This window comes from Delphinus delphis, chromosome 1 (genome assembly GCF_949987515.2).
Source record: "Delphinus delphis chromosome 1, mDelDel1.2, whole genome shotgun sequence".
Taxonomy (NCBI): domain Eukaryota; kingdom Metazoa; phylum Chordata; class Mammalia; order Artiodactyla; family Delphinidae; genus Delphinus; species Delphinus delphis.
In genome coordinates this window covers 97,417,300-97,443,771 of record NC_082683.1, presented here as the reverse complement: position 1 = coordinate 97,443,771, position 26,472 = coordinate 97,417,300, and the positions used below count along the sequence as shown (strand labels likewise).

Genomic DNA, 26,472 nt, shown 5'->3' with positions numbered 1-26,472 from the left:
TGGAACTTAAGGTAAATATTTGGTTACTTGGTTGGTGGCTACTGCCACTTAGAAGTTATGGATCAATTACTGATTGTATTGAAACTAAATTAAATCAATTATGTCCTTTGTGTTTTGCAAGTTTCGTTTAGCTAAAATATCATGAAACGGGCAGTTTCATGGGCAAAGTATTTGTAAGTAAAGCTTCTGTGTTTCACCCTTGCTGAGCGTGAGCTCTGTTCTCACAATTACCCTGGAGTAAAAACATGGGAATTTGTTGTCATATGATCTAACTGTCGGGTTTGCGGGGAGATGGAATTGAAGCCCTCACTGTTCGTAAGTGTAACTTCTTGGGGGGTAATAGGATGTGTTGGTAGAAACACTTAAGTTCTTCTCAGCGGTAAAAGCTTAAAATTTGTGATCACTTAGAGAAAGTGAGGTAGAGGGTGAGGTGGGTAGGAATTAAATTTTCGTGGGCATGTTCCTCATGGACTGAAGAATGGTAGAGAGAAAAGTCAGTGAAAGAGATAAGAGTCCAAGGAAATGAATATAATGTGTGAAGGTGGTTAAAATGACATCAGCGAAGGAAAACCTAGAGTTTGAAGAACTATGTTACTTAATGTAAAAAATATTAGTTTAGATTCAGATAGATCTGTGCTGATGCAAGCAATTCACATCTATTCATGATCATCACCAAGACATTTGCAAATGTAATCGAAGTCACAGTAGGAATGACCCTCACAATTGTGATTGAATGTGTCTATAACAGTGAGAAAAAAAAAGATGGTTCAGAATAGAAGGTGACCTCAAAATAATCAGAAATGTAGTATCACATGCAGTGCTGTTTACTAGGCCATTGACTTGGGAGTAGTTTCAGTAGAGTGAGCACAGATTTGCTGACCACAGGTGGAAATGGGCTCATTTTGTTTTCTTTGTTTAAAACCATACAAGCGTATATTTTGCATTTAATTTCACTGGTTCAAATATCCAATTGCTGGAGTAAGTCCATTTTCCTATCCTTATTCTTACTGTGAAGTCCACTAACCTGACCGACTATATTCCACCTCTGATTTCTGGTGCTCAGAGCAACAAACACTGAGGTTGGCTCAAGTACTGTTTCAGGCAGCTCCAGACATCAGGCTGGTTCTCCAAGATCTGTCCTGCCCTACAGGACGGTAGGAGGCTGGTCAATTACCAGCTCTATAGGCATTAACTGCTGATCCACAGTCGCATTGAGGCAGCAAAATCACCCAAGCTCTGACTGCTCTGGACTCCCAGCCATGTTTCCTCTGGGCAGCATTATAGAAAGGGCAGGAGATTGGGACGGTGGGTGTGGGAGGGTCCCTGTAGTTTATTTATTTGTTTTTTTTGCGGTACGCGGGCCTCTCACTGTTGTGGCCTCTCCCGTTGCGGAGCACAGGCTCCGGACGCGCAGGCTCAGCGGCCATGGCTCACAGGCCTAGTCGCTCCGCAGCATGTGGGATCTTCCCGGACCGGGGCACGAGCCCGTGTCCCCTGCATTGGTAGACAGACTCTCAACCACTGGGCCACCAGGGAAGCCCTCTGTAGTTTATTTTTTAATCACTCAGTTACAGAGGGCTCCAAAACTCTTGCCACATCTAGACCCAAAAGTAAAGGGCTCTGATTTGTAAAATGCAGATTTCTTGTTGCATTTGGACAATATGAGCAATGTGCTTTCATATTCTTTGTATTTCTGTAGTTGTTTGACTTAACTGTATCTACAAACTAAAAGAATAGAAAAAAAAAAAAGGTTTGTTCCAAACTATACTTACATAAGCATTTCTTTCAGTAAGACATACATCAAATATTTGTATGCATCCTAGGGAAGTTTTAGGGAACCTAATGAGAGCTAACATATGTGAAAGAAGCTGAAAGAATTCATATCAAATCACCATTCATAGCAACTTTCTTACTGCCAATCTCTGGGTCACACTGAAATTTAGAATCACTTGTGCAGGGAACTGATTTTGTTTGGAAAAGGGTGAGGAAGCTCTAGTCTCTATTTTGATGTAATTAAAATCTCTCAAGAGCATCAGCAGTCTATATAGCTTGATTTTGGAAAAGTAAAGGAAGCAAGACCAGTTTTGAGCCCCAAACACATTTTCTTATTGAGTTCTCCATCAAAAACGGGCAGTTGTGGAGTTTTTCATCTTCATTACATGGTCGTAGGACTAGTGCAATCCAGGGAGTGAAGGAGGTGCAAAGATCAGGACAGGAAGTGTTAACTCATTTTAAGTTATAGATACAGTCACTGATCGTAAAATCTTTTATCATCTAGAGTAAGGTTTAATGTAGTCCTCAACGTATTCTGGAAACTCTCCTTGTCTTGTAAATGATGTTCTGCTTCTTCAGTATATAAGAGATCGTCAGAATTCAAAAGGTCAGTAAGTAAAGGGTTTCACCCCCAAACACCATCCTTTCAACTTTCTGGTGGGAAAGCCAGTGCTACTGGGTGCAAGTTCCTTCAGTGAATGTAAACATTTCATTGTCACTGTGATGTTGGTTGTCAGATTCTGGTATATTTCACTTTGGGAGGCACCATGTTATAAGCATTAGGAACTTCAAACTAAAATTTTCCACTCCAATGGTAACCCTTATCTAGGATCTCAGCTGAAAGGAATGAAGCTTGTTTGAATCAGAAAATGTACTTTACATGTTTAAGTATATCAGCTTCAAATTCTGCCAGATCTTTAACAAGCAACTTGTCTCTCACAGAAACCCTCTGATTAGGATAGAAACTGGCTCAGGTACAGGCCCCTGACCATTATCCAATGTCAATTTGCCTGGCAGAGTTAGCATTAATGCTACCTTTGACCTCGGCACCTGGAGACACAGGCTGGGTGCCCCACACCATTCCTGGGCCCCTATTGCAGTCTGTACTTGGCAGGGCCAACGTGGGCATTGTTTGTTTTTCTTAAGTTGTTTTTTAAAAAAACATACGGCAAAATATAAAATTTACCATTTTAACCATTTTAAGTGTACAGTTCCCTGGCATTAAGTACATTCACATTGTGCAACCACCATCCATCATCCCAAGTTGAAACTTTGTGCTCACTGAACAATAACTCTCCTTCTCCAAGACCTTGACGACCACCATTCTACTTTCAGGTCTATGAACTTGACTATTCTAGGTACCTCTATGAGTGGAATCGTACAGTGTTTGTGCTATGTGTCTGGCTTATCATTTGACCTCATAAGGTGTTGACTTGCTCCTCCAAGTGTGGTCTGTGCACCAGCAGCATTGGCATCACCTAGAACTTGTTAGAAGGGCAGAATGTTCAGACCTCCAAAATCAGAGTATATTTTCACAACTTCCCCAGTGACTCCTGCATGTTAAAGTTTGAGAAGCATTGGCTTTATCTACTGAGAATTCTAGATGGGTCAGGAACCAGGCAGGGAAGTCACCAGCCATTCAAGAGTGAGCAGCTGTGGTGTATCAGAAGCTTTTGGGCATTGTGTGTGGTAGCGAGCAAGACAGACATGGTCAGTCCACACTTCGGCAGCTTAGTCTAGAGAGAGAGACAGGAAGGGAATAATGTTTTAGTGCTAGCCAAAAGAAATAAAGGTTGCTAAACAGAAGGATGATAGCCAGACATGAAGAAGTGGCAAATCTTCCCTGATGAAGTGACATTTGGATTGAGTCCTAAAGGTTGGATGTGAGTTAGCTGATGCTTGGGGCTGGGGAAGAATTCCAGATGGAAGTGGCAGTGTGAGAGTCCTGCTGTGGAAGGAGCTTAGAGCTTTCTAGAGAAGGAGGTCACTGCAGCTAGGGCTAAATATGGAGGTGGGGGTGCAGGATAAAAGGAGATGAGGTTGGTTGCCACCGGATGGTGGGTGCTGTGAGCCATGCTGAAGATCTCAAACAGCGAAGTAACCTGTTGCATGCGCTTTTGAAATGGATTCCACTGATGTGCTTTGGAGGGGAGACTATGGAAGCTTAAAGGGGCCTAGGTTTTGTTTTTTTCTTTGACCTAAGCCACCAGGGTGTAGGCAGCTGAACTAGGCTTGGCCATTTGGCTGCTCCCATGTAGGACTTAAATCTGGAGGCAGTGCAGCAAAGATTCAAAGAATAGGTGTCTGGCAATGACGAGTGGACAGCCCAGTGGCGGCAGCACCAGTTCCACCAGTGGAACTTTCTAACCAGACTTCCCATGGCAGGACCCTGGCAGTCTTTTTTTTTTTTTTTATAAATAGTCTTTCTTGGATCCTGACTGTGTTTTAAGACTGGTTCTTGATACTGAGTTGTATGAGCTGTTTATAAATTTTGGAAATTGGCTCCTTATAGGCCATATCATTTGCAGGTATTTTCTTCCATTCAGTAAGATGTCCTTTCATTTTGTTGATGGTTTCCTTTGCTGTGCAAAAGCTTTTAAGTTTGATTAGGTCCCCTTTGTTTAATTTTGCTTTTAATTATTTTGCCTTAAGAGACAGATCTAAAAATATATTGTTATTTATGTCAAAGCGTGTTCTGCCTGTGTTCTCTTCTAGGAGTTTTATGGTTTCAAGGCTCACATATAGGTCTTTAATCCATTTTGAGTTTATTTTTGTATATGGTGTTAGAGAATGTTGTCATTTCATTCTTTTACATGTAGCTGTCCAGTTTTCCCAGCACCACTTATTGAAGAGACTGTCTTTTCTCCATTGTATATTCTTGCCTCCTTTGTCATAGATTAATTGACAATAAGTGTGTGGGTTTATTTCTGGGGTCTCTATCCTGTTCCATTGATTTATGTGTCTGATTTTTGTGCCAATACCATACTGATTTGATTAACATAGCTTTGTACTCAAGCTTTGTGGTATTATTGTTCTGAACACCTGAATTAAGGGAGTGTGATACCTCCAGCGCAGTTCTTTTTTCTCAAGGTTGCTTTGGCAATTTGGGGTCATTTGTGGTTCCATATAGATTTTAGGATTACTTGTTTTAGTCCTGTGAAAAATGTCATTGGTATTTCGATAGGTATTGCATTAAATCTGTAGATTGCTTTGGGTAGTATGGACATTTTAACAATGTTAATTCTTCTAATCCAAGAACATGGGATATCTTTCCATTTCTTTGTATCATTTTCAAATTCCTTCGTCAGTGTTTTATAGCTTTCAGAGTATATGTCTTTCACATACCTGGTTAAGTTTATTCCTAGGTATTTTTTTATTTTTGACGTGATTGTAAATGGGATTGTTTCCTTAATTTCTCTTTCTCATAATTCATTATTACAAACAAAGAACCCAATAAAAAATGGGCAGAAGGCCTGAATAGACATTTTTACAAAGAAGATATATAGATGGCCAACAGACACGTGAAAAACTGCTCAACATCACTAATCATCAGAGAAATGCGAATCAAAACCACAATGAGATACCACCTCACACCTGTTAGAATGGCTATCACCAAAAAGTCTACAAATAACAAATGTTGGTGAGGGTGTGGAGGAAAGGGAACCCTAGTACACTGTCAGTGTGAGATTGTGAATTGACGGAGCCACTATGGAAAACAGCATGCAGGTTTCTCAAAAAAACTAAAAATAGAAGTACCATATGATCCAGCAATTCCACTCCTGGGTATGTATCCGAAGAAAACAAAAACACTAATTTGAGAAGAATCTTGCACCCTAATGATCATAGCAGCATTATTTACAATAGCCAAGGTACGGAAGCAACTTAAGTGTCCATCAACAGATGATGGGTAAAGAAGATGTGATGTACGTACATACAATGGAATATTATTGAGCCATAAAATGAAATTCTGCCATTTACAACAATGTGGATGGACCTAGAGAGTATTATGCTTAGTGAAATAAATCAGACAGATAAAAATAAATATTCTGTGTTATCACTTATATGTGGAATCTAAAAAATAAAACAAATGAATGTATATATCAAAACAGAAACAGACTTGCAGATACAAAGAACAAACTAGTGGTTACCAGTGCAGAGGAGGAAGGGAGGGAGAGGTGAGATAGGGGTAAGGGATTAACAGACAGAAAATACTAAGTATAAAATAAATAATCAACAGGGGTATGTTGTACAGCACAGGGACATATAGCCATTCTTTTGTAATAACTTTAAATGGAGTTTATAAAAATAATGAATCACTGTGTTGTACACCTGAAACTAATATAATATTATAAATCAACTGTACCTCAATTAAAAACAACAGACTGATTCTACAACATGCCCATTGATTCTACAACATGCCCATTGATTCTAAGTTGCCTTACAGGCTTTCCTTTGAATTCCTGTTTTGATTGATTTAGCCAGAGCTGGTGTCTGTTGTTTGCAGCCTCACCACCCTGACAATTACTGTCTTGGTCCAGTGGGGAAAATGCTGCATGTTCTGTGAGGTTGGAAGTGAATAGAAGCTGTTGTCAGAGTTACGGGAATCTTCCAGCAAGGTCATCACTATCATCAGGAATAACAGCCCCTCTTCGTTGATTTCTATGAAGGGTATTTTCTGTCTTGTTCTGACCCTGCTCTGCTGACTCCACCCCCGCCCCCTTCCCCAAGAGCCTTTCTGGGCCCCATCCACTCTCATGTGCCACCAAAGGTTGGGCAGCTGCTCATTAACATACACTTTAATAACAGTGTAGCAGGCGCAGTTGGCTGTCGAATAACTATTCTCCCTCCTTCCTCCATATTTACCAACAGGACTTTGATTTTGTTCAGATACAGGTGACCATGTCCTTTAGAGAAGAAACACATCAAGAACTTGGGTCCTGGATGATTGTGCTGAACACCTGAATTAAGCAGTGCTGATTAAGCCACCTCTTTTGGATTTCTTTTAATGTGAGTTAATAAGTTTTAATTTTGATTAAATTGCTTCTAGTTGAGTTTTCTGTTGCACCTAACAAATGCAAATAGTTAATAGTGCATTATATTTTTGAGTATTTACCTTTTAAACACTCTATTTAAAGTAATACTTTTAATCATCTGGATACTCTGAAAGGTAATTATTACTACTTTTGTTACGTTGATTCACTTTTTGTTTTTAGATTCCACATGTAAGTGAAAACATACAGTATTAGTCTTTCCTTATCTCACTTCACTAAGCATAATACCCTCCAGGTCCATCCATGTTGTTGCAGATGGCAACATTTCATTTTTTTTGATGGCAGAGTAACATTCCATTGTACATATATACCGCATCTTCTTTATCCATTCATCAGTTGGTGGACACTTACGTTGCTTCCAAATCATGGCTATTGTAAATAATGCTGCTATGAACATTGGGGTGCATGTATTTTTGTCAAATTAGTGTTTTCATTTTCTTTAGATACATACCCAGGAGTGGAATTGTTGGATCATATGGTAGTTCTATTTTTAATTTTGTGAACAACCTCCATACTGTTTTTCATGGTGGCTGTACTAATTTACATTCCCACCAAAAGTGTACTAGGGTTCCATTTTCTCCATATCCTTGCCAACATTTATTTTATTTTATTTTTATTTATTTTTTTCCAACATTTATTATTGTTGTATTTTTGGTGATAGCCATTCTGACAGGTGTGAGGTGATATCTCATTGTGGTTTTGATTTGCGTTTCCCTGATGATTAGCAATGTTGAGCATCTTTTCACGTGCCTGTTGGCCATCTGTATATCTTCTTTGGAAAAATGTCTATTGAGGTCTTCACCCATTTTTTAAATTGATTTGTTTGTTTTTTGAATTGGCTGAATTTTTTGTGTATTTTTGAATTTACTCCCTGGTCAGACATATCACTTGCAAATCTCTCTCCCATTCAGTAGGTTGTCTTTTCTGAAACATAATTATTAATATTTTAATGTTATAGGTGGGAAAACAGGCTCATAAAGATTAAGCAACATGATCCAAGATTATATGGTCTGTCAGTCAGGGTCCTAAGGAAAACAGGTGGTATACTCAAATTAAGATAATGTGAAGAGGGTTTATTTACAAAGAGACTAACTACAGAGTTTTGGGAGTGGTGTAGGGGAATCATAGAGCTAGTATAGGAAGCCAGGGCTAGAAGAGTGGAGCTGTTACAGGGCGAGGTTACCTGAAACTGGAAGAAGAGATAGTCAGGTCGAGCAGTCTTCCTTGAGAGGAGCAGTGAACCTCGAAGGAGGGTTATGGTCATCTTGATGTGACCTCACAGGGAGTGATCCTTAGCGGAATAAACACCCTGACCTCACTCTCCTTCCTCCCTCTACTCTTCTGTTAGGCAGAGCCCACTGAGCTATTGGATGTAGTCCAAACAGACTGACTTGCAGGGGCAGAGAGCAAGGTGGAGAAGGATGGGGAGATAGAGGGACAATTGGAAAATATCTGTTGTGGTCCAGCCTGTTTGCCCCCTACTGTCCTCTCTTGTCCGAAATGCAGGTCAAATGTCGTGACCTCAACACAAGAGATGCCCAAAGTTCCATCAGCTATTTATCATCATGGGATGATGTTCATTTGTTCATAATTTCACTTTAAACCTAAACAATTAGCCATCAACAGTGCCCTCATATAAAGTAACAGGAGGGAAATGGGAAGATAAAAACAAGTAATATAAAATATAGCTGTTACAATCCCTGCTTCTATAAGTGGACCCAATGCCAGTTGCCTCTTTCTAAGCCAGAGTGTGCTCCTTGGCTGTGCTTTTCCTTAGCTCATTCATTCCAAAGGCAGACCATTTAATTGCTGGTTCTGGAGCTACAAAGATAAATCAGTCACGTATTCTGACTAAAAGAGCTCACAATAGATGAAATAGTTATTTAATTTTAAATTTAGGGTAATAAGGGGTAAGTAGATACCTGATCTCTGGTTTGTGATGAAATTAAAAGAACAAGAACAACAATGAAAGCAACTCTGCTTTAACTGGGTTTTTTTTCACCCTTGGGATTATTAATTATCAATAATGGATTATTCTTTGCTGTGGGAGGCTGTCTTGTGCTCTGTAGGGTGTTTAGCATCATCCTCAGCTTCTCCCCACTAGGTACTAGTAGCACCCCGCCTCCATCGTGACAACCAAAATGTCTCCAGACTTTGCCAAGTGTCCCATGGGGAGCAAATTATTGCCCAATTGAGAACAACTGGCTTAAAAAGTAAAGAAAGAGGCCACTGCATGGATGTGTAGCAACATATTTATATGTCTCCAAATAATGGCTATTTAGTCAGTTGGGATTTCCCTTTTGTTTTGTTTGTCTTTTGTTGTTACAAGTAAACCTGCAGTGAACATACTTTCTTTGCGTACTTGGGCAGATATGTCTGCATGGCAGATTTCTAAAAGTGAAGTTTCTGGGTTATAGGATTGTGATGTTCTCAAAATGACTTCTAAGGGGATTGAATAAATAGTGTTACCTTTACTGCTTTATTAAAATATTCTTTTTCAAATTGCCTCAAGTTTTACACTTAAATAATATCTAAGAAATAATGGCGTTTTTGGATAATTACATTTTATAACACAAAATAAACACATAGGGGCTTCCCTGGTGGCGCAGTGGTTGAGAGTCCGCCTGCCGATGCAGGGGACACGGGTTTGTGACCCGGTCCGGGAGGATCTCACATGCCGCGGAGCGGCTGGGCCCGTGAGCCATGGCCGCTGAGCCTGCGCGTCCGGAGCCTGTGCTCCGCAACGGGAGAGGCCACAGCAGTGAGTGGCCCGTGTACTGCAAAAAAACCCCCAAAAAACCCCAAAAAACCCACATAAATATTAAAAAATCCTAACGTACAACCAAAAATCATCTTTTATATTAAATATTGGGAAACAATGCTCTAGTCTATCTCCTTCATTTTAGAGATGTGGTAAGGCTATTTCAAGTTTACACTGATCTGGAGTCAACACTCTTTGTGTTCTTATGTTATTCAACCAATTGCTTTTGTTCGAGTCATACTTCTCCAATTCTTCCGCATGAGAATCATGAAAAGTTTGGTCAAATGCTTTGTTAAACCCACAGCCCTTCACGTCTGTGATCTTTCCTTCATCTAGTTGAGTGTGTAGAATGTGGAAAAGGTTGTGCTGCAGTGGGGATTTCTTCAGCAAGCCAACTAAAAGGTATTGTACGTGCCTTTTCTCATTTCGTGAGAACAGGCTGAGCATTGGGAAGGAGTGTTTTCTAAGCATCTGGGTGGGTGTGTGAAAATACAAAGCAACGGTCATACTTTTGACAGCAGGAACCCAGGGAGGAGGATTGGGAGCGAGCAGTGCAACGTGGCACAGTGACTTTCAACCTGACCCTCACTCAGCATTTCACTGTTCATCATCTCCTACACACAGAGGCTTAGTTGCCAATTCTTTGGCACAGTCATCCCGGAATGAAGCAGACGTCACTCCTGGGCATCCATTGTTATATCTTGCCGTTCTTCTCAGCATCATTAGTCACTTTTGAATGTATGGAAGAGGGAGGTCTGGGATCCAGCCTTGCCCACTGCAGCAGACTAGGAGCCCAGAACACTGAGCCAGGTTCAAGCGAAGGAGGTTCAGTTGGCAGGCAGATCTGGCCCTGTGATGGGTACAGCATGAACAGCTAGTGCCCCTGGCAGGAGTCTGGGTGGAAGGGCACAAACCTCGCGGGAAATCTCAGTGATGTGGTATCTGGGGAGCAGGAGGTGGGGTGAAGGGAGGCTTTGAAGCAGAGAGAAACAGGCATTCACACCAGGGTGGTCTAAAAAGACAGGCAGTAAGGCCCCAGGAGCCTGGCAAGAATGAGTCAGGACACAGGCCCTAGGAACCAACTGTGGTGCCTACAGTTATAAACCAGGAAGAGAAATCAAAGCAGAGACCCAGAAACAAGACTTAAGGCACATGGGCTGGGAATTGGGAAACAAGTAAGAGCTTGGTCACTAGAGTTAGAAACCGCACCAGGGGTAATCTACCAATGGTGCGAGATGTTGCCAAATCTGATCCAGCACTGCATTTATGAGGCTTAAGTATCTCCTGATTCTGATTAATATTAGCTGAAGGTATGGAGGGTGGCATTGAACATGCAGGTGAGACCTAATGGTAGTACAGAGCGGGAATTGGATCTCAAGGTTGTTTGGAAACAAAACTCATGTGCTTTACTCTACACTCATCCGAGAGATACAAGAGAGGGACACATACTGGCTCTGAGGAGTGTGATTCATGTGTTCACTAAACTAGAAGCTTCTTGAGCAGAAACTGTCTTCATCACCACATACCCAGGGTGCCTATCAGGGCCTGGCCTGTGCTGAGTGAATATTCATTGAATACATAAAGGAAGGCAAAGAGGGCTGAACAAATGGAGACACAGCCTCTGTTGGGTGGGGTATTCTCTGGCTTTCCCAAGTTTCAGTGAAATATCCCTGCCCTAAACATTCTATACCAACTTATTGTTCTTATTCCATGATATCCAAGCAACCTGCTGATACAAGTTAAACTTTCCTAGTTTCTTCATATTGGAAATGAAGTGAGTTCAACCACTAGTCATTGTTACTTCCCAGTGTCATTTATTATATTGACATCTGGTTAGCACCTCAGTGGCATGTGGATTAGGTGAGCTGTGTAAGTCTCCAAGAGGATGAACATAGTGGATACATTGAGAACATCCAGTTTCTGGTTCCCCCTGATTGAGGTTCACACCCTGAAATATGGGACCTACTCATGATCTGAGAGCCTCGATAGCAGAAAAGAAAACTAGTAGATCATGAAAACACTGGAGTATAGATCTATGTTATTTATCCTTCATATTATTGTTATATTTTTAAAAAATTGGCTCCCAGGTGTCCAAAATTGGGTTCATTATATTGCTTAGGTTCATGACACCTCTCATGACAGTGTCACCATTGGCTCATATACTGGCTCAAACATTGTTGACTCAAACAAAAATTCAGATTTCTGTCTTCTCTTGAGAAATTGAAGAATCCTCCAAAAGATTGGTTCTATTTCACTGTAAGGCAGAAATTAGTGGCTACTCAGTGCTGTCCCTGTTCATACCAATCTCTGTTGTCTCCTGATAAGAGAAGTTGAAGTGTATCACTGGACTTGAACCGTTATTCTAATCAAGTGGAAAGTAAACTATTCTCTTGTGTCCACTTCACCGATTTACATTACCTGCCTGTCAGCATTTGAGTTTGAGAACCCTGCTCTGGGAGGAAACTCCTGTGCCATCCCTAATAACTACTACCATTCACTGAGCCCTTACTTATAGGCAAAGCACTGAACTAACAGTTTTTCACACATTATCTCTATTCATATAAAACCCTATGAGGTAAGATCAAGTGTTATCTCCATTTTACAGGTGTGGAAACTGAAGCTCAAAGAGCTAAATAACTGCCCAAGATGATAAAACTTCTAATTTTTGACACTGGAATTCAAACTTTGGCCTGCCTGAGTCCATAGCTGGGCCTTTTTTGTTTGTTTGTTAACATCTTTATTGGAGTATAATTGCCTTACAATGGTGTGTTAGTTTCTGCTTTATAACAAAGTGAATCAGTTATACATATACATATGTTACTGGGCCTTTTAAACTTTACATTACACAGCTTTTCTAACCACTAATCTTATAACAATAGAATTACTGCTGCCCTTCAGTGTTTCTTCCTCATACTCAGTCCACATGGGGCTGAATTCCAGAAAGAGGGGCTGAGTGCCACCCTGCCCTCGCCAGGGCCCATGGTGGACACCCGCTCTGTGCCAGTGTCAGAGGGAGTTGTTGCTTTGTTGGATCGGAGAGCTATAGCTCTGCTGGACGGGAGGACGGGAGATGCTGGGGTCACTGTGACTCTGGGGCAGCTGCCCATTAATCACTGTTCCTGGTTTTGTGTGTGTTTAGCTGGGCTATCCCAGTGTTGTCCCAGGGTCATACCTGGGGAAGAGCATATAAAGGGGCTCGAGGTCTAGACCTGCAGCTCTCAGACCACGGAGATGGGGAAGCTGTTGCTTTGGGTTGGTGAGTGTGGTGGGTCCCAGCCCCACAATGTCTCTTAGTTCAGGAGGTGCCAGGCTTCATAAGCTCATTGTCTCGCTGGTTCCTGGGAAGCATTCTGCGACTCGGGGCCCTGGATTAGGTAGAGGTAGGACAGGACACAGTGAAGGGCCAGAGGGGCCCAGGGAGGAGAGATCAGAGCAGTGGTGGTACCCTGGCTGCACATTAAACATTTTTATGCCTGGCTTCCACCTCAGACCAGTTCATTCAGAATATCTAGGGGAGGAGCCAGGATATCACTACTTTTAAATTAGCATCCAGGGTTGAGAACCATTGACCTAGAGCTTTTGCTGGGACTTCTAAATGTCATGGTTGTCCCTGTGCAAAGCATGTGTGTATACGTATGGTGTTTACTGAAGTGGAAAGGAGATCAGATAGATCTGGCTTCACCTGCTCAGTGCAGAGAAGAGGAAAGAGGGAAGGGTGTGTGTGTCTCCATTTGCTTGAGTTGGTGGGTGTACTCAGAACTGGAGGGTGTGCTGGGGTGTGTCACTCCGGGTGTGCCTGTGAATCTGCGTGTGATTCCTCCTTTGTGTCCTGCAGGGCTGGTTCTTGTGCTGAAACACCACAATGGTAAGGACCCTGTGTGGTCCTCTCCAGAGCCAGGGAGAGTGTCCACCTGAGAAGTGCTCCATGTCTAGCGCTCTTGCAGCCCCGCCCTGCCCTGGCTCCGTGTCGGGGATCGCTGACCCAATGCAGTTCAGCAGAGGATTTTCAGTCACCTGCTGTTTGGCTCACTCCTTGTGCCAGGATCCAGACTCGAGGATCCATTCTGACCAGGGTTTCACAAGGCATTTTTCCCCCCGCCCCCGGGGACCCCAGCAGTGGGGGAGGGACCTGCCTTCAGTGTAGCTCTGGGGTGTGAGTTGGGGGGTGTTACTGTGGCCTTGCCTCTTGAGCTGTGTCCACGCTGCTCTGTGGAAGCTGAGCTCCATCCCCACCTTGGTTTCTGCCAACAAATGCCTGCTCTCCCCTGCCAGGTGCTGCCCACAAACTGGTGTGTTATTTCACCAACTGGGCATTTAGTCGGCCCAGCCCTGCTTCGATCCTGCCCCGGGACCTGGACCCCTTTCTCTGCACCCACCTGGTATTTGCCTTTGCCTCAATGAACAACAATCAGATTGTTCCTAAGGATCCCCAGGATGAGAAAATCCTCTACCCAGAGTTCAACAAGCTCAAGGAGAGGTGTGTTCCCTTTGGATGTGGGGCTGTATTTTACAAATGGAAGAGAGTTAATCCTTTTCTGCTGTGAGTCGTCCACTTTCCTCTTATTCTTGTGTCCTAACCTCCTGTCCAGGGCTCTCCGGAGCTTCCCTGCCTTGGGAGCTCCCCACTGACCAGCCCTCTCAGCTCGTCCTTGCCTCCTTGCCTTCGTGGCTGCTGTGGCCCCTGCTTGGAATGCCCTCCTCTCTCTTCTCTGCCTGGCATCCCCCAACTCACCCTTCAAGCCCCGTGTTGAGGAGTCTATGTGTTAATGCTGTTCAAGCGCTTCAGAGAGGGCTGTGCATCACAAATGCTTCACAAATGCTAGTGTTTCTGTTACCATGTATCACCTGCAAATGAGCCCCCCAAGGGAAGGGCCAATGTCTGTGATATCTTTGTTCACCAGTGGCTGGGTCAGTGCCCGGCAGAGAGCTGGTGCTCAGTACTCCCTCCCCAGGACTCCTGGGCTCTCCTGTCCAGGGGGTGGTCTGTCACTGCATCCATGGTATAGAAGGGTAGGAAAAATCCATGTTACTAGATTATAAGCTCTGGAGAGGAGAGCAGGGAGCTTATCCTCTGTTCACTGCTGTATCTCAAGCACCTAAAGCAGTCAGTGGCAAATAATAATTGCTCAGTAAACGTTTGTGACTAAGAAAGTGAGTGAAGAGAAATTTTAGGAGGCTTTTTCTTTTCCTTTTTATGGGACTGTCATGGGAGCGGGGAGTTTGGGGGCCTTTGGGCAGCCTTGGCGTTCCTGGGTGTGATGACTTTTGTGTGGGCTGGTTGTTCTCCCTCTTTTCCTTCTTCCCTTCTTGGGTTCTGCTGGGCTCTGCTCTTTTCTTCCTTAGGTTCCCCCACCCTTCTCCCCCGTTCCGTTCCTGTCCTCCCATCCCCCTTACTTGCCACAGTCCCCAAATGAGTGAATGAGAACCCAGCTCACAGACTCTGTCCTGCATCACAGGAACAAGGAGCTGAAGACACTGCTGTCCATCGGGGGGTGGAACTTCGGCACATCAAGGTGAGACTGTGCTGTCAGGTCTTCTCTCTGGGGTGGGGGCGGTGTATGGGGGAGAAGCAGGCAGGCCGGAGGTGAGGACAGAGTGGGGAGCCAGCTGGGCTGTGGGGAGACACGCTAGTACTCCCCCGAGTCCTGACCTGGCCCTGGAGTCCAGGGTCCCCCGACCTCTCCTCCATGGTGAATGAGGGGAGACAAGGCAGGTCCAGGAGGTGGTGGGAAGGGGGCTGGGGGGAAATGAGAGGGAAAATGGGGTGCTCACAGTTGTCCCCTCAATGCTTCAGAAGAGGCAGGGCTTTTGCCTCAGAGAGGGGAGGAGTCTTGTTTAGGACATGGATAAACCCCAAGCCTCCCAGGGCCTGGGTTTCCTCGCTTTATAAATGGAGCCAGTGGTATCAACCTGAAAGGATGGGAGGAAAGAAAGTGATATAAACCAGATGCTCAGCTGAGCACCTGGGCACATGGTCTGTGTCCAGTGCATGGTGGCTACTCTTCGTTACCCTCCACTAGGCAGTGTGGAGGTGACAAACTGCCTTCATGTTCTCTGAAGAAACTTTCCCCCTATTTCATGGCTGAGGCCAAGGGTAGAGAGTTGCCTCCCTTCCTGCCTTAGAGGAAGGAGCTGTAGGAGAGGGGCACCTGGAAGCCTGAGAGTGGGGGAATGTGAGGAAGCACCTGGCACAGAACCCAGGAGCAATGCAGGGAGGATGCAGGGAGCTGGGTGAGAACTGGCTCTGCCTGACCCCAGGCCTCGCCTCTCCCTGGGCCACGACTTCTTGAACATTCGCTGTGTACAAACGCTGGCCAGAGGCTTTGCATGCATTATCTCGTGGTTACTTGGGAGAGGCTTACAAAGTGGCTGTTTACATTCTAAATTTGCAGAGAAAAGCAGGAACACGAGCTTAAGAAACTTACCATATTTCACACAGGTGACCATGAGAGATGGCCCAGCTATGGGTGGAAACCAGATAATGGAACTAGGCCTGCCTAAGTCTGAATCTGGTTAATTTTCTAATCATTGCACTCAGGACTAGTCCCAAATTGCTTAAAGTTCAACTCCGATAACTTACAAGTTTTCCAATAGTGTCTTCACTGTGAAAGAGAAAGCACTAGAAAAAAAAAAAAGAAAGAAAGAAAACAATCAAACAGCCAAAGAACAAAAGAGCAAAGAGTACAGAACTCCTAGTCTGAGCATGGCCCTCCTGTGCCACGTTAGCTCAGAGATCTTTCTGGAAATGCTCGCCCTTGGCTCATGTTCCTTCCGCTAATCTGTTCAGGCAGAGAAAGTCAGTGCCAGGACAGGGTGTCAGGACTGAGCTGTTACCCACGAGGAAACAGCAGAGGGACAGTGCGTGGCTAGGGGCGGACCATGTTTTCAGAGGCCAAGCTGGCCTGAGCCTGCTCTCTCCACCCCAAGCTGTGTGCTTGTTTCCATCTGGCAGGGGAAGTTGTGGTTTACAAATCTTCCCTGGAGCCTGAAGTCCCCATTCCTGGGTGTTGGAGCCCCGTGCTGGGAGGGGCTTTAAGAAGCTCTGAGAGTTTCAAAGACCTGCCTTCCTTTCCTCAGTCACATCCACCGTGCCCTCCATGGGGTGCGAACCAAGGGGTCTTGTAAAGGAGGCTGAGGTTGTGCAGAAAACACTCCTGGCCTCACCTCTGGTCTCCCTGCAGGTTCACCACGATGTTGTCCACATTCGCCAACCGGCAGAAGTTTGTCACTTCAGTGATAGCCCTCCTGAGGACACATGGCTTTGATGGTCTGGACCTCTTCTTCTTGTACCCTGGACTCAGAGGCAGCCCCAGGCATGACCGCTGGACCTTTGTCTTCTTACTTGAAGTAAGGCCAGCCTGGCAGCTCCCGAATCCAGAAATGATTCTACTTTGATCATATCTGGGCTCAGGGCACAGGGGAAGCCTAAGGCCGGGGACAAGGGCAAGACATGGTAACAGAAGGTTGTTTACTGCCATCACCTGCAGGTGTTGGACAAAGAGCTGCCTAGCAAGGGCCCTATGGCGGCTCTTTCTCTCTGTCACATCCGGGCCTTGGCCCAGCCCTCCAGCCTGAGTGATGCCTTCTCTGTGCAGCCCCTGGACTCCCTCAGGTGGGCTGTCTGAACTCTGCTCCTGGGCCTGCTGCCAGCCTTCTGTTCAATGACTTACCACATTGGCTCACGTCCGCCTTTCTCACGAGCCGGTGGGCAGGGCCTGTGTCTGACTCTCCTGGCTCAAGGGGCTCCGTAAATAAAGGTTTCTTGGATGAGTCTTGTTTTCCCAGACTCTGCTTTGTCTGGTTCTCGCATCTGCCTCTCTTTCCTCCCAGGAGCTCCTGCTTGCTTTCAGGAAGGAGGCGCAGCTCACCATGCGTCCAAGGCTGCTGCTCTCCGCTGCTGTCTCTGGGGATCCCCGTGTCATCCAAAAAGCGTATGATGTGCACCTCCTGGGAAGGTGAGTGGGTGCTGCGTTGGTGGGCAGGACATTGGAGGGAAGGAGACATCTGAAGCTCAGAACCCCAGAGGTGCCCAAGCACTGTCCTTGAGCTTTTCAAGTTCCTGCCCTGCTGTAAGTGCACCTTTGGGAGGTGGGCTGATCAGGAGCATAGGTGGGGACAAGGGTTATTCCATTATATTCTGGGCTTTCCTTAGGAGATCAGAGGGAGGTGATGTAGTACCAGTCCACACCACAGCATCCTCTCGGGTAGAGATCTGTATCGCCTATCGCTGGGTCTCTAGGAGAAGAATCCAGGAGTCTGGCCTCTGCTGTCCCAGAGTCCCCTTAGGCATACACTGTGTGCCAGATGGCTGGTATCATAGAGATGGATTAATTACCAACTACTGCCACTGAAACAAAAATACGAATGCCCAGTCAGGCCCAGTTTTCAGAGCACAGGTCTTCATGCAAAAGTTACAAAATCAGGCAAAGAGAGCTCCTAACTTTCTGGACAGCTCTGGACTAATTTTCTCAAAGCTCAAGAATCGGGTATTCACAGATGTGATAACTGAGGTAGAGGCAGAACACCAGAAATCACACGCAATTTTTGCATGTGATTACACTTAAGGAGAGTGGTTCCATGGTGGCAGGAAAGGTGAGAGACATAGTGGGGCACAATTGGCTAGTGTTGGTCTTACAGCCAGGCAGGGTTGAGTGAGACCACCTTCACCTAGCTGGGTCACCTTAGACAAATTAGATAACGGTCTGAGTTTCAATTTCTTCATTTTAAAATGGAGACAATTGTAGTACTTAGGGCATTGGACAGATTAAAATTAAATTAGATAATCCATGTTAACCTGGACACCTGTGACCTGGTAGGGCTCAATTATACTTTGTCATTTGGAAAGCTTTCTGGAAGACATAGATTTCAATGGTTCCTATAATGGTAGAAGGACAGAAGCTTTTTCATGCTGTGGGTCAGAACTGCTTACACATGACGATTTATGCAGACTTCTGTTGCACTTGTATCAGCCTGAATGCCTTTGTTTTCTGTTCTGACCCCTGCTCACTCCCTTGGTTACTCTCAGCATGGCATAGGTCCTGATGCACCGCTGTCCCTAACCAGCTGTGTGTTCCAGGGGCAGCCTCTCAAGTGGAGGGCACAGCTTGGGCCGTCCCCACAGGCAGAAATGGCAGGGAAGTTGGGTGCCCAATTTACAGCTAGTTAGCTAGTCATCGCTGTGATGATTGGATTTGAAAATCTAGCTAGCACGATCTTCATATCTCCTCTTCCTGCCCCTTACAGACTACTGGATTTCATCAGCGTCTTGTCTTATGACTTACATGGAAGCTGGGAAAAGTTCACAGGACACAATAGCCCGCTGTTCTCTGTGCCCAAGGACCCCAAATCTTCGGTAAGAAAGAGAAAGCTCTCATGTGGCCCAGAAATCTGTCCCTGAGTCAGGCCATTGGCTCCTGGTAAGAAGGAGGGGTTTGTGTTCTTCCTGCCTGCAGGCATATGCCATGAACTACTGGCGAAAGCTTGGGGCAGCACCTGAGAAGCTCCTTATGGGGCTCCCCACCTATGGACGTACTTTTCGCCTCCTCAAAGCCTCTGAGAATGAGTTGTGGGCAGAAGCTGTGGGACCGGCATCTCCAGGGAAGTACACCAAGCAAGCTGGCTTCTTGGCTTATTATGAGGTGACAGGAATGGGGAGCTCTGTCTATTAGTTAGGGCTCTCACACCCCAGCCCAGGGCAAGAGCAAGGACAGGGAGAAAGGCAAGAATGAGGGCTGGAGACAGGACAAGGAGGTGGTTTCCTGGGGCAAGGGAAACCCACTCTCTGGGATATTCTCTGTTTCTTCTGGGGAAGTTATTTGAGTCCTTTGTTAGGGGTGAGGGACTAGGTGGAGTCTGAATGGAGCAGGACAGATAATTTTACCCCTTAGAAGAATCTTAAAAGATATTTAAGTCAATCCTGACTTAATATATGGCCTAAACATAATTAATATTTGCTATATATATATATATATATATATATATGTCCTCTCACTCTCCCTGATTTCCAGATACCCCTCACCCAGCTTCAATCAATAACCACTCATGGCCAATCTTGTTTCTTCCCTGCTCCCTGAATCGCTCCCTCCCACTACTAGATAATTTTGAAGTAATTCAAGGCATCTCCCATCACAGATTCTTTCTCCTCTACCCTAATTCCACTCCCTAATCCCCATCTCAGCAAAGCTTACTGTTGACTGAAGGAAAGAGACATGGACCCAAGGGATGTGAAACAAAAGAGAAGACAGTAAGGGGCACTGAGTGGGTGGCTATATTACCTGTGAATGTCTTATGGCACAGGTGGATTTTGAGCAGATCTTTGAAGCACAGGTAGAGTCCTGATGGGCAGGAATGACAAGATGGGAAGGACCTCCTAGGCAGAGAACAGCAGGCACATAGACACAGGTGTGTAGGGGCACCAGGGGGTGAGCTGTGTCTTTACCTGAGGTAGTAGTGGAGATGCTGGTGTCTCTCCAATCTCTATTCTGTGCTGGCTGCCTGGAGATGTTTTCCTGCTAGTCCAATGAAGCATGGTTATGAGTGATAACATAGTTGAAGGAGTGTTCTTGAAAGACATTATGGGTCAAAGAAATTTTGGTAGACTAAACCTTTAATTAAAAAAACAAAAACAAACCTTATACATTAACTTCTGCAGCCCAACTTGAACACATCTACGTCTTTGCAGTCTATGGTCTCCAGCTCAGGGATGGGTATCCAGTCCACACTCAATGCTTCTTTGATTGTAATAACCTAGTTCTCCCTACCTTTGAGACCTTTATATTTATTATAGATTCGAAAGTTAGTTTGATAACTACCTAGATGGGGCAGTTTATGTTGGTTTTAATGAACAGAGGAGATACTTGTTCATGAAAATTCTTTGTAAAAGATACAGTTTGGTCCAGAGTCAAGTCTGTTACTGTAGTAGTTTGGTATTGACATTATTTACCAAACCCTGGTTTGGTTACTTAAGGATGTCAGCCACTCCTTGGTTCTCTCTCTGTTTATCCATCGCGGATGTCAGAGGAAGGAATGTGCAGTAGTAGGAATTTTGCAGAATAGAGAGAAGGTCCCTTGTGAGTGGCTTCCCCGCCCCCTCTTTGGTCTGCCTTCTTCTCACTCCCTGGTGGGGGATTCTTGGGTTCTTTATCCTTGCTGGCGCTTCCCTCCGTGGCACAGAACTGACCTGGTGATCTTCTTGGCAGATCTGCTCCTTCATCTGGAGAGCGAAGAAGCGCTGGATTGATGATCAGTATGTCCCATATGCCTACAAGGGGAAGGAGTGGGTTGGCTATGATGATGCCGTCAGCTTCAGTTACAAGGTGAGACCTTGTTCCTTTCTTGCTCCAGCATAGAGTTTCCCTCTGCTTCCATGAGGCCTTTGTCTGTACAGTGTGTGAGTGTATGTGTGTGTGTACCTATAAAACTGGCAGGTTAACTTGTTAGCCTGTAAGTAGAAAAAAATCTCAGAATCTTCAGTTTCAAACTTAACAATTATGGGGTTCATTCTTATTTTACATTTGGGAGAAGTAAAGCCCAGAAGGAGCCAACTGATTTGGCTTTGGAGCTGTTTGGATGTGACAGATTGTATCTTTTCCATCAGCCTTACAGAAAACACTCATAAAGTAATAATAAAACCTGGATTCAAGGCTAAACATCCTCCTTTCATTTATATCTGAAGTTTAAAAAATCATGGATAAAAGCCTTTATTTTCTTATATGTGTAAAGGGTACAATATTATGTGCTCTACTCCTCCTTTCTAGCATCGCTACGGTATAAGGTATGTTGATGTGATTTTTAAAAACTAAAGCAATATCTATCATTTAATATGATGATAGTGGTGATTAGCAGGCTGGGGAGCCAGACAGTATTTAACATTTATGAACATTTACTATGTGCAAAGCATTGCTCCAAATATTTTACATGTAGGAATTTAAAAATTGTTTTTCAAATCGTGGCAAATTATATACAACATAAAAGTCACCATTTTACCCATTTTGTTACAGTTCAGTAGCATTAAGTACATTCACATTGTTGTGTAACTATCACCCTTATCCATCTCAGAACTTTCTTGTCTTCCCAACTGAAACTCCACACCTATTAAACAACTGCCCGTTCCTCCCTCATGCAGCTCCTGGTAATCCCAGCTCTACCTTCCATCTCTATGAATTTAACTACTCTAAGTACTTCTGTGAGTGGAATCGTAGTATTTGTCTTTTTGTAACTGGCTCATTTCACTTACCATAATGTCTTCCAATTCCATCCATGTTGTAACATGTGCATGTAGGAGTTCTTTGGATCCTAAAAATGTTGGAAATGTTATTATCCATTTTTTTTTACACATGAGGCAACTAAGACACATAGCTTTATGTAACTTTTTCAAGATCCCATAGCTAATAAGCAGTAGAGGCTAGATTCAGATCCAGACTACATGCCTAACCATCCTGCCATATTGCCTTCTGAGAGCCCATCTGTTTTTGCCATTGTACCTAGTACAGTGGGTTGACTGACTACTGCTTTTTCAGGCATTTTTCATAATGAGAGAGCATTTTGGGGGGGCCATGGTGTGGACATTGGACCTGGATGACGTCAGGGGCACTTTCTGTGGAACTGGCCCTTTCCCCCTTGTCTACACGTTGAATAATCTCCTGGTGAAGGCTGGTGAGTAGCTATGACTTGGAAACTGGGGTTGGCTGTTGCACACCCAGCTACTGGTGCGTGCTTTCTGTTAGATCTAAAGGCTTTGGTGAGGCAACATGACACCGAAAGAGGAGAATAAACTTTGATGCCACGCTAGTCTGCTTTCTCATCTTGGTTTGAGTGCATGCTCTATTTGACCTCTGTGAGCTTTGTTTTCCCCATCTACAAAATGGGAGTAATCCTTACACTCAGGACATTATACAAACTAAATGAGATATGGAATGAAAACTTGCTGGCTCATAGTGAACACAATATATGTTAGTTTATTTCTCTATTTCTTTTTCCTGTTTTCATGGGACAAGAGCCAGAAAAGGAAATTAGGTTTCTTTTTGATATCTCTTTGATAGTAGAGACTGCCTTGGCAGTTAGGAGATGGAACCTGGCATGCTAGAGCTGCAACAATCTTGGAGGTGGTCTATAACCCTCATTTTGTGAGGAGACTAGGGCTCAGAAAGATAATACAGCCAGTCGGGGTGGAAATGGGACTCCAACCCAATTCTTTACAGCATGCTGTCTAGAGCAGCTTCCTGGCCCTCAGCCTTGTTCCTGGTGCCTCCCAGGATGGGGGGACACAAAAGGGTTCTCCCTGAGGATTCCACAAGTAAGAAATAGGCTTTGGGGGGCAAGGTCTTACTCAAGGTGCAAAGGTCAAATCAAGGGCTTAAGCATAGAGAACTGGCAGACTCATCCTTGGGGTTACTCACTGGAAATGTAACAGACCCACTGAGTACCCATGGGTCCCTGGGATCATGTTAACATGATGAGGTAGGGGAGCAGGGCTTCCATGTGTTGAGATTTTGTCTATGTCCTCAAGTGGGTACATTAGGAAATCCTCCAATTCTGGTTTGGGAGCAGCTACTTCAGCCCTGGAGTGGGTCTAGTCCTGCCAGTAATAGGATGGGAAGGAAGGGGTAGGAATCTCAACCTTTTCTGATGATTTCCTCTAGAGTTCAGCTCAACTCCTCCACCAAACTTTTGGCTCTCAACTGCTGTGAATTCTTCAAGAATTGGCCCAGAAAGGCTGACTGTGATCAAGGATTTGACCACTGATTTGGGGATCTTGCCCCCAGGAGGGGAGGCTGTGGCCACCGAGACCCATAGAAAGTCTGAAACTATGACCACAGTCCCCAGAGGTGGGCTTGTGACCCCTACAAGGGAAACTCTGTCCTTTGGAAAACACCCCCTAGCTCCAGAATGGAAGACTGAAACCCCTGGAGAGGAGACCATGACCCCTGTGGGCCACCAGGCTGTGACCCCCGGAGGGATAACTGTGGCTCCTATGCATCTTCAGACTGGAGAGAAAACCATGCCCCCAAGAAGGAAGGCTGAAGCCCCTGAGAAGATGACCATCCCCTCAGGAAAGATGACAGTCACCCCTGCTGGGCAGACTGAGACTCTTGAGAAGAGAATTTGACTTCTGAGGTGGACCCTGAACCCCTGGTGGGTTACTTTGGTCTTCACACAGAAGCTGAAAACTGGATGCTACTCTCTGGTCCTGTCATCTCACCCCCAGGACACACTCCTCTTGCTTTTGACAAGCCCTTTGTTCCCACTGATGGAATCATTCCTCTGATGACTCAGTAACCCTTCCAGTGAGTCCTCTCTCTCTAAAGAAAGAAAATCCAGAAAACTCTGCTGTGGACTGAGGATCCTAAGATCTGTTGTTGGCAGAAACTGGGGAAAGTCCTTGCCTTTTCTTCTAGGTCCCCTGACCAAAGCTGCCTGTGCCCAGCCATTCATAAACCATTCTTGGGGCAAAGCAGGCCCCAGGCCACACTGAGTTAATCTCTCTTCTGTTGAATAAACTGGAAGCATAAGAATTCATTTGAGTTCTCTGAAGTTCTTTTCTTGAAATGACCTGTGCTAGCCAGTTATCAGCTTCTCCCTTTCAAGGTCACTTTCCTCTCCTGTTATTTTTGGAAAGAGGGAGTTTGTGTCTAGCCCATGCTGATGTGGATTCCAGTGTCCATTATGTGCTTCCCTCTCTGCCATGAACAACTGCTGACTTCACTGTTGGTCAGAGCCAGAATCTCCTCTAGAGAAGTTTTCCATACTCCCCAAGGGGGCTGAGAGAAGGAGGAGGGGGTTGTGCCTTCCAATTATATTCCCTACTTTGTAAAGTCTTAGTTGTCTCTGAAAAAACACCCCCACCTATTCTCTCCATAAGAAGTGGTGGAGGGGAAGACAAAATCATTATTTTTTGTGTTACCTGCAAACTTCTAGGTCTTCTCCAGAAACACCAGTTCCTATACTACACACTGCAGTCCACCTACAGAGTATTTTCCTGGGCATGATTGACCCTCATAGTCAATATGGACACAGGACCAATTTCTAGCCCCCCTTTTCTGGGAAACAGTGATGCTAGTGAGTGTCAGATCTACCACCAATATTACCTTTTCTTTTGCAAGTGCAGCCTCCCAAGACTTTAAGGTAAGGGTCTCATTAAAATACCTGTGGGAGCAGGCACCTATCATAAATGATTAAAGCAGGTGTAGTCTGTATCCACACATGTGTGGGCACATGTTCCCTGGACCATGTTGCCACACCATAAATCCCAAATCAGTTAAGCTGCGAAAGAAACCAACCTCAAAACTTAGTGGCTTACAAAACAGCTATTTATTTAGCTCATAGATCTAAAATTTGGTAACTTAGGCTGTGTTCAACTAGGTGGGGTTTTTTTTTTTTTTTTGGATTGAAAAACCAGGTTGTTTTTATGGTCTGAACTGGTCTTGGCTGGAATGGCTCAGGCATCTTCAATCAGCTAGTGGGTTGGGTTGGGGTGGACTGGTTTGTCATGGCCTCAGCTGGGCTGACTGAGGTCTCTTTGCATGAGAACTTGCATTCTTCAACTGGCTAGTTTACATGGTTGTGGTCTCATTGTTACTAGAAAGCAAGAGAGAAATCTCCAATAGACAATTTTTAAGTCTCTGCTTGAATCTTATTTACTGTAGTTCCATTGGCCAAAGCAAGTCAAATGACCAAACCCAGAGTTAGAATGGTAGGGAATTATCCAAGTGGATACAGGGAGGCAAAAATAAACTGGAGGATATTACCGCAGTAACCTACCATACAAGCTCAATATTCCTGTGTTTAAGAGAAGCTAAACTTACAGGTGTGTGTGTGTGTGTGTGTGTGTGTGTGTGTGTGTGTACACGTGCTTTGATAGCGCAATTGGATCAAAGGGTTCCATGTTCGTATTAAGGTTTGATGGAATAGAGGTGGGTTGTCATTTCATTCTGGACACCGGATTATCTTGTTTCTTCTTCTACTTTTTGTATAAACCCTATACTCATCTCCTTAAAGGTTAGGGCTTATATAGTCAATTGGTCTTTCTTATAGTATAGAAAAGAGATAGAGGTGGAGCTTTTTCCACTAGCTCCTATATGGACAATAAATATTTCTGGTGAATCTTTGTGATTTTTTTTTCTGTCCCCTTTTCTACATGTGCTTTATTCAAGGGTAATTTGTCTGGCCGTTTCTATTTATCTCTGTATTTTAAAAATCTCACTTATAAGCTTCTGGGAACTTATCTTTTAGCTGTAAATTGGTTGGAACTTCCAACTTCATCATCTCTTTCAAAACATAGATCGGTGGGCAGTCAAGGTTCTACCCTGTACTGGTCACAAGTAAAGGGGAAGCGGGGAGTTCAATGTTGAGGTCACACATTCTCTTGTGAACTTGTTCTGAAAGTGAACTCATTCTGCAATGAAACCTGACAAATACTGGTTTTATTCTGGTAGGCCATGGACTCAGGTAAATATTAGATTTTTATACTATGACATATATAAAAGTAAGAACAGATATTGGGGGTAAATAGCAGTCTTTGCCATACATCTGCCCTTTTGGCCATTCAAATATCTGTGCAAACCCTTCTTTTATGTTTAGAACCACTTATTATCTTCCTGGAAATTGACTCCAAAGTCCCTTCAATTACTGCCTGCAGCTCAAAGGCCAAGGTTTTTGGGTGGTTCACAGTCCTCGTGATTATGTCCTAAGTTGACCCCCATGGCCTGATAACCTATAAACTACAAGGCAAGTTATTTTCATCTCGCCCAGTAAAAATTCCCTTTGGAAAAATAAAAGAATGGGAAACATTACAAAGTTCATATCCTGTTGACTATGAATTACAAAGACTCCCTTCTTGGCAGGGTGTGAGTTCTTTGGTTAGTTCACCTGCCAGCCCCTAGTTCTCTC

General features: G+C 44.3%; 1 protein-coding gene and 1 pseudogene across 1 annotated transcript; one reads left to right on the top strand and one right to left on the bottom strand.

The window, feature by feature from the left end:
* Positions 1-149: 149 nt before the first annotated feature.
* Positions 150-3,894, bottom strand: LOC132435182 (NEDD8-conjugating enzyme UBE2F pseudogene; annotated as a pseudogene).
* Positions 3,895-13,800: 9,906 nt separating this feature from the next.
* OVGP1 (oviductal glycoprotein 1) lies at positions 13,801-24,095 on the top strand. The gene is given in 11 exon segments (XM_060027194.2): positions 13,801-14,062; positions 15,042-15,098; positions 16,767-16,932; positions 17,416-17,540; positions 18,829-18,937; positions 19,038-19,223; positions 20,784-20,900; positions 22,104-22,239; positions 23,226-23,678; positions 23,681-23,830; positions 23,833-24,095. Coding segments are annotated over 11 exon segments (1,671 nt in total). The 5' UTR covers positions 13,801-13,982; the 3' UTR covers positions 23,925-24,095.
* The last annotated feature ends 2,377 nt before the right edge of the window (positions 24,096-26,472 follow it).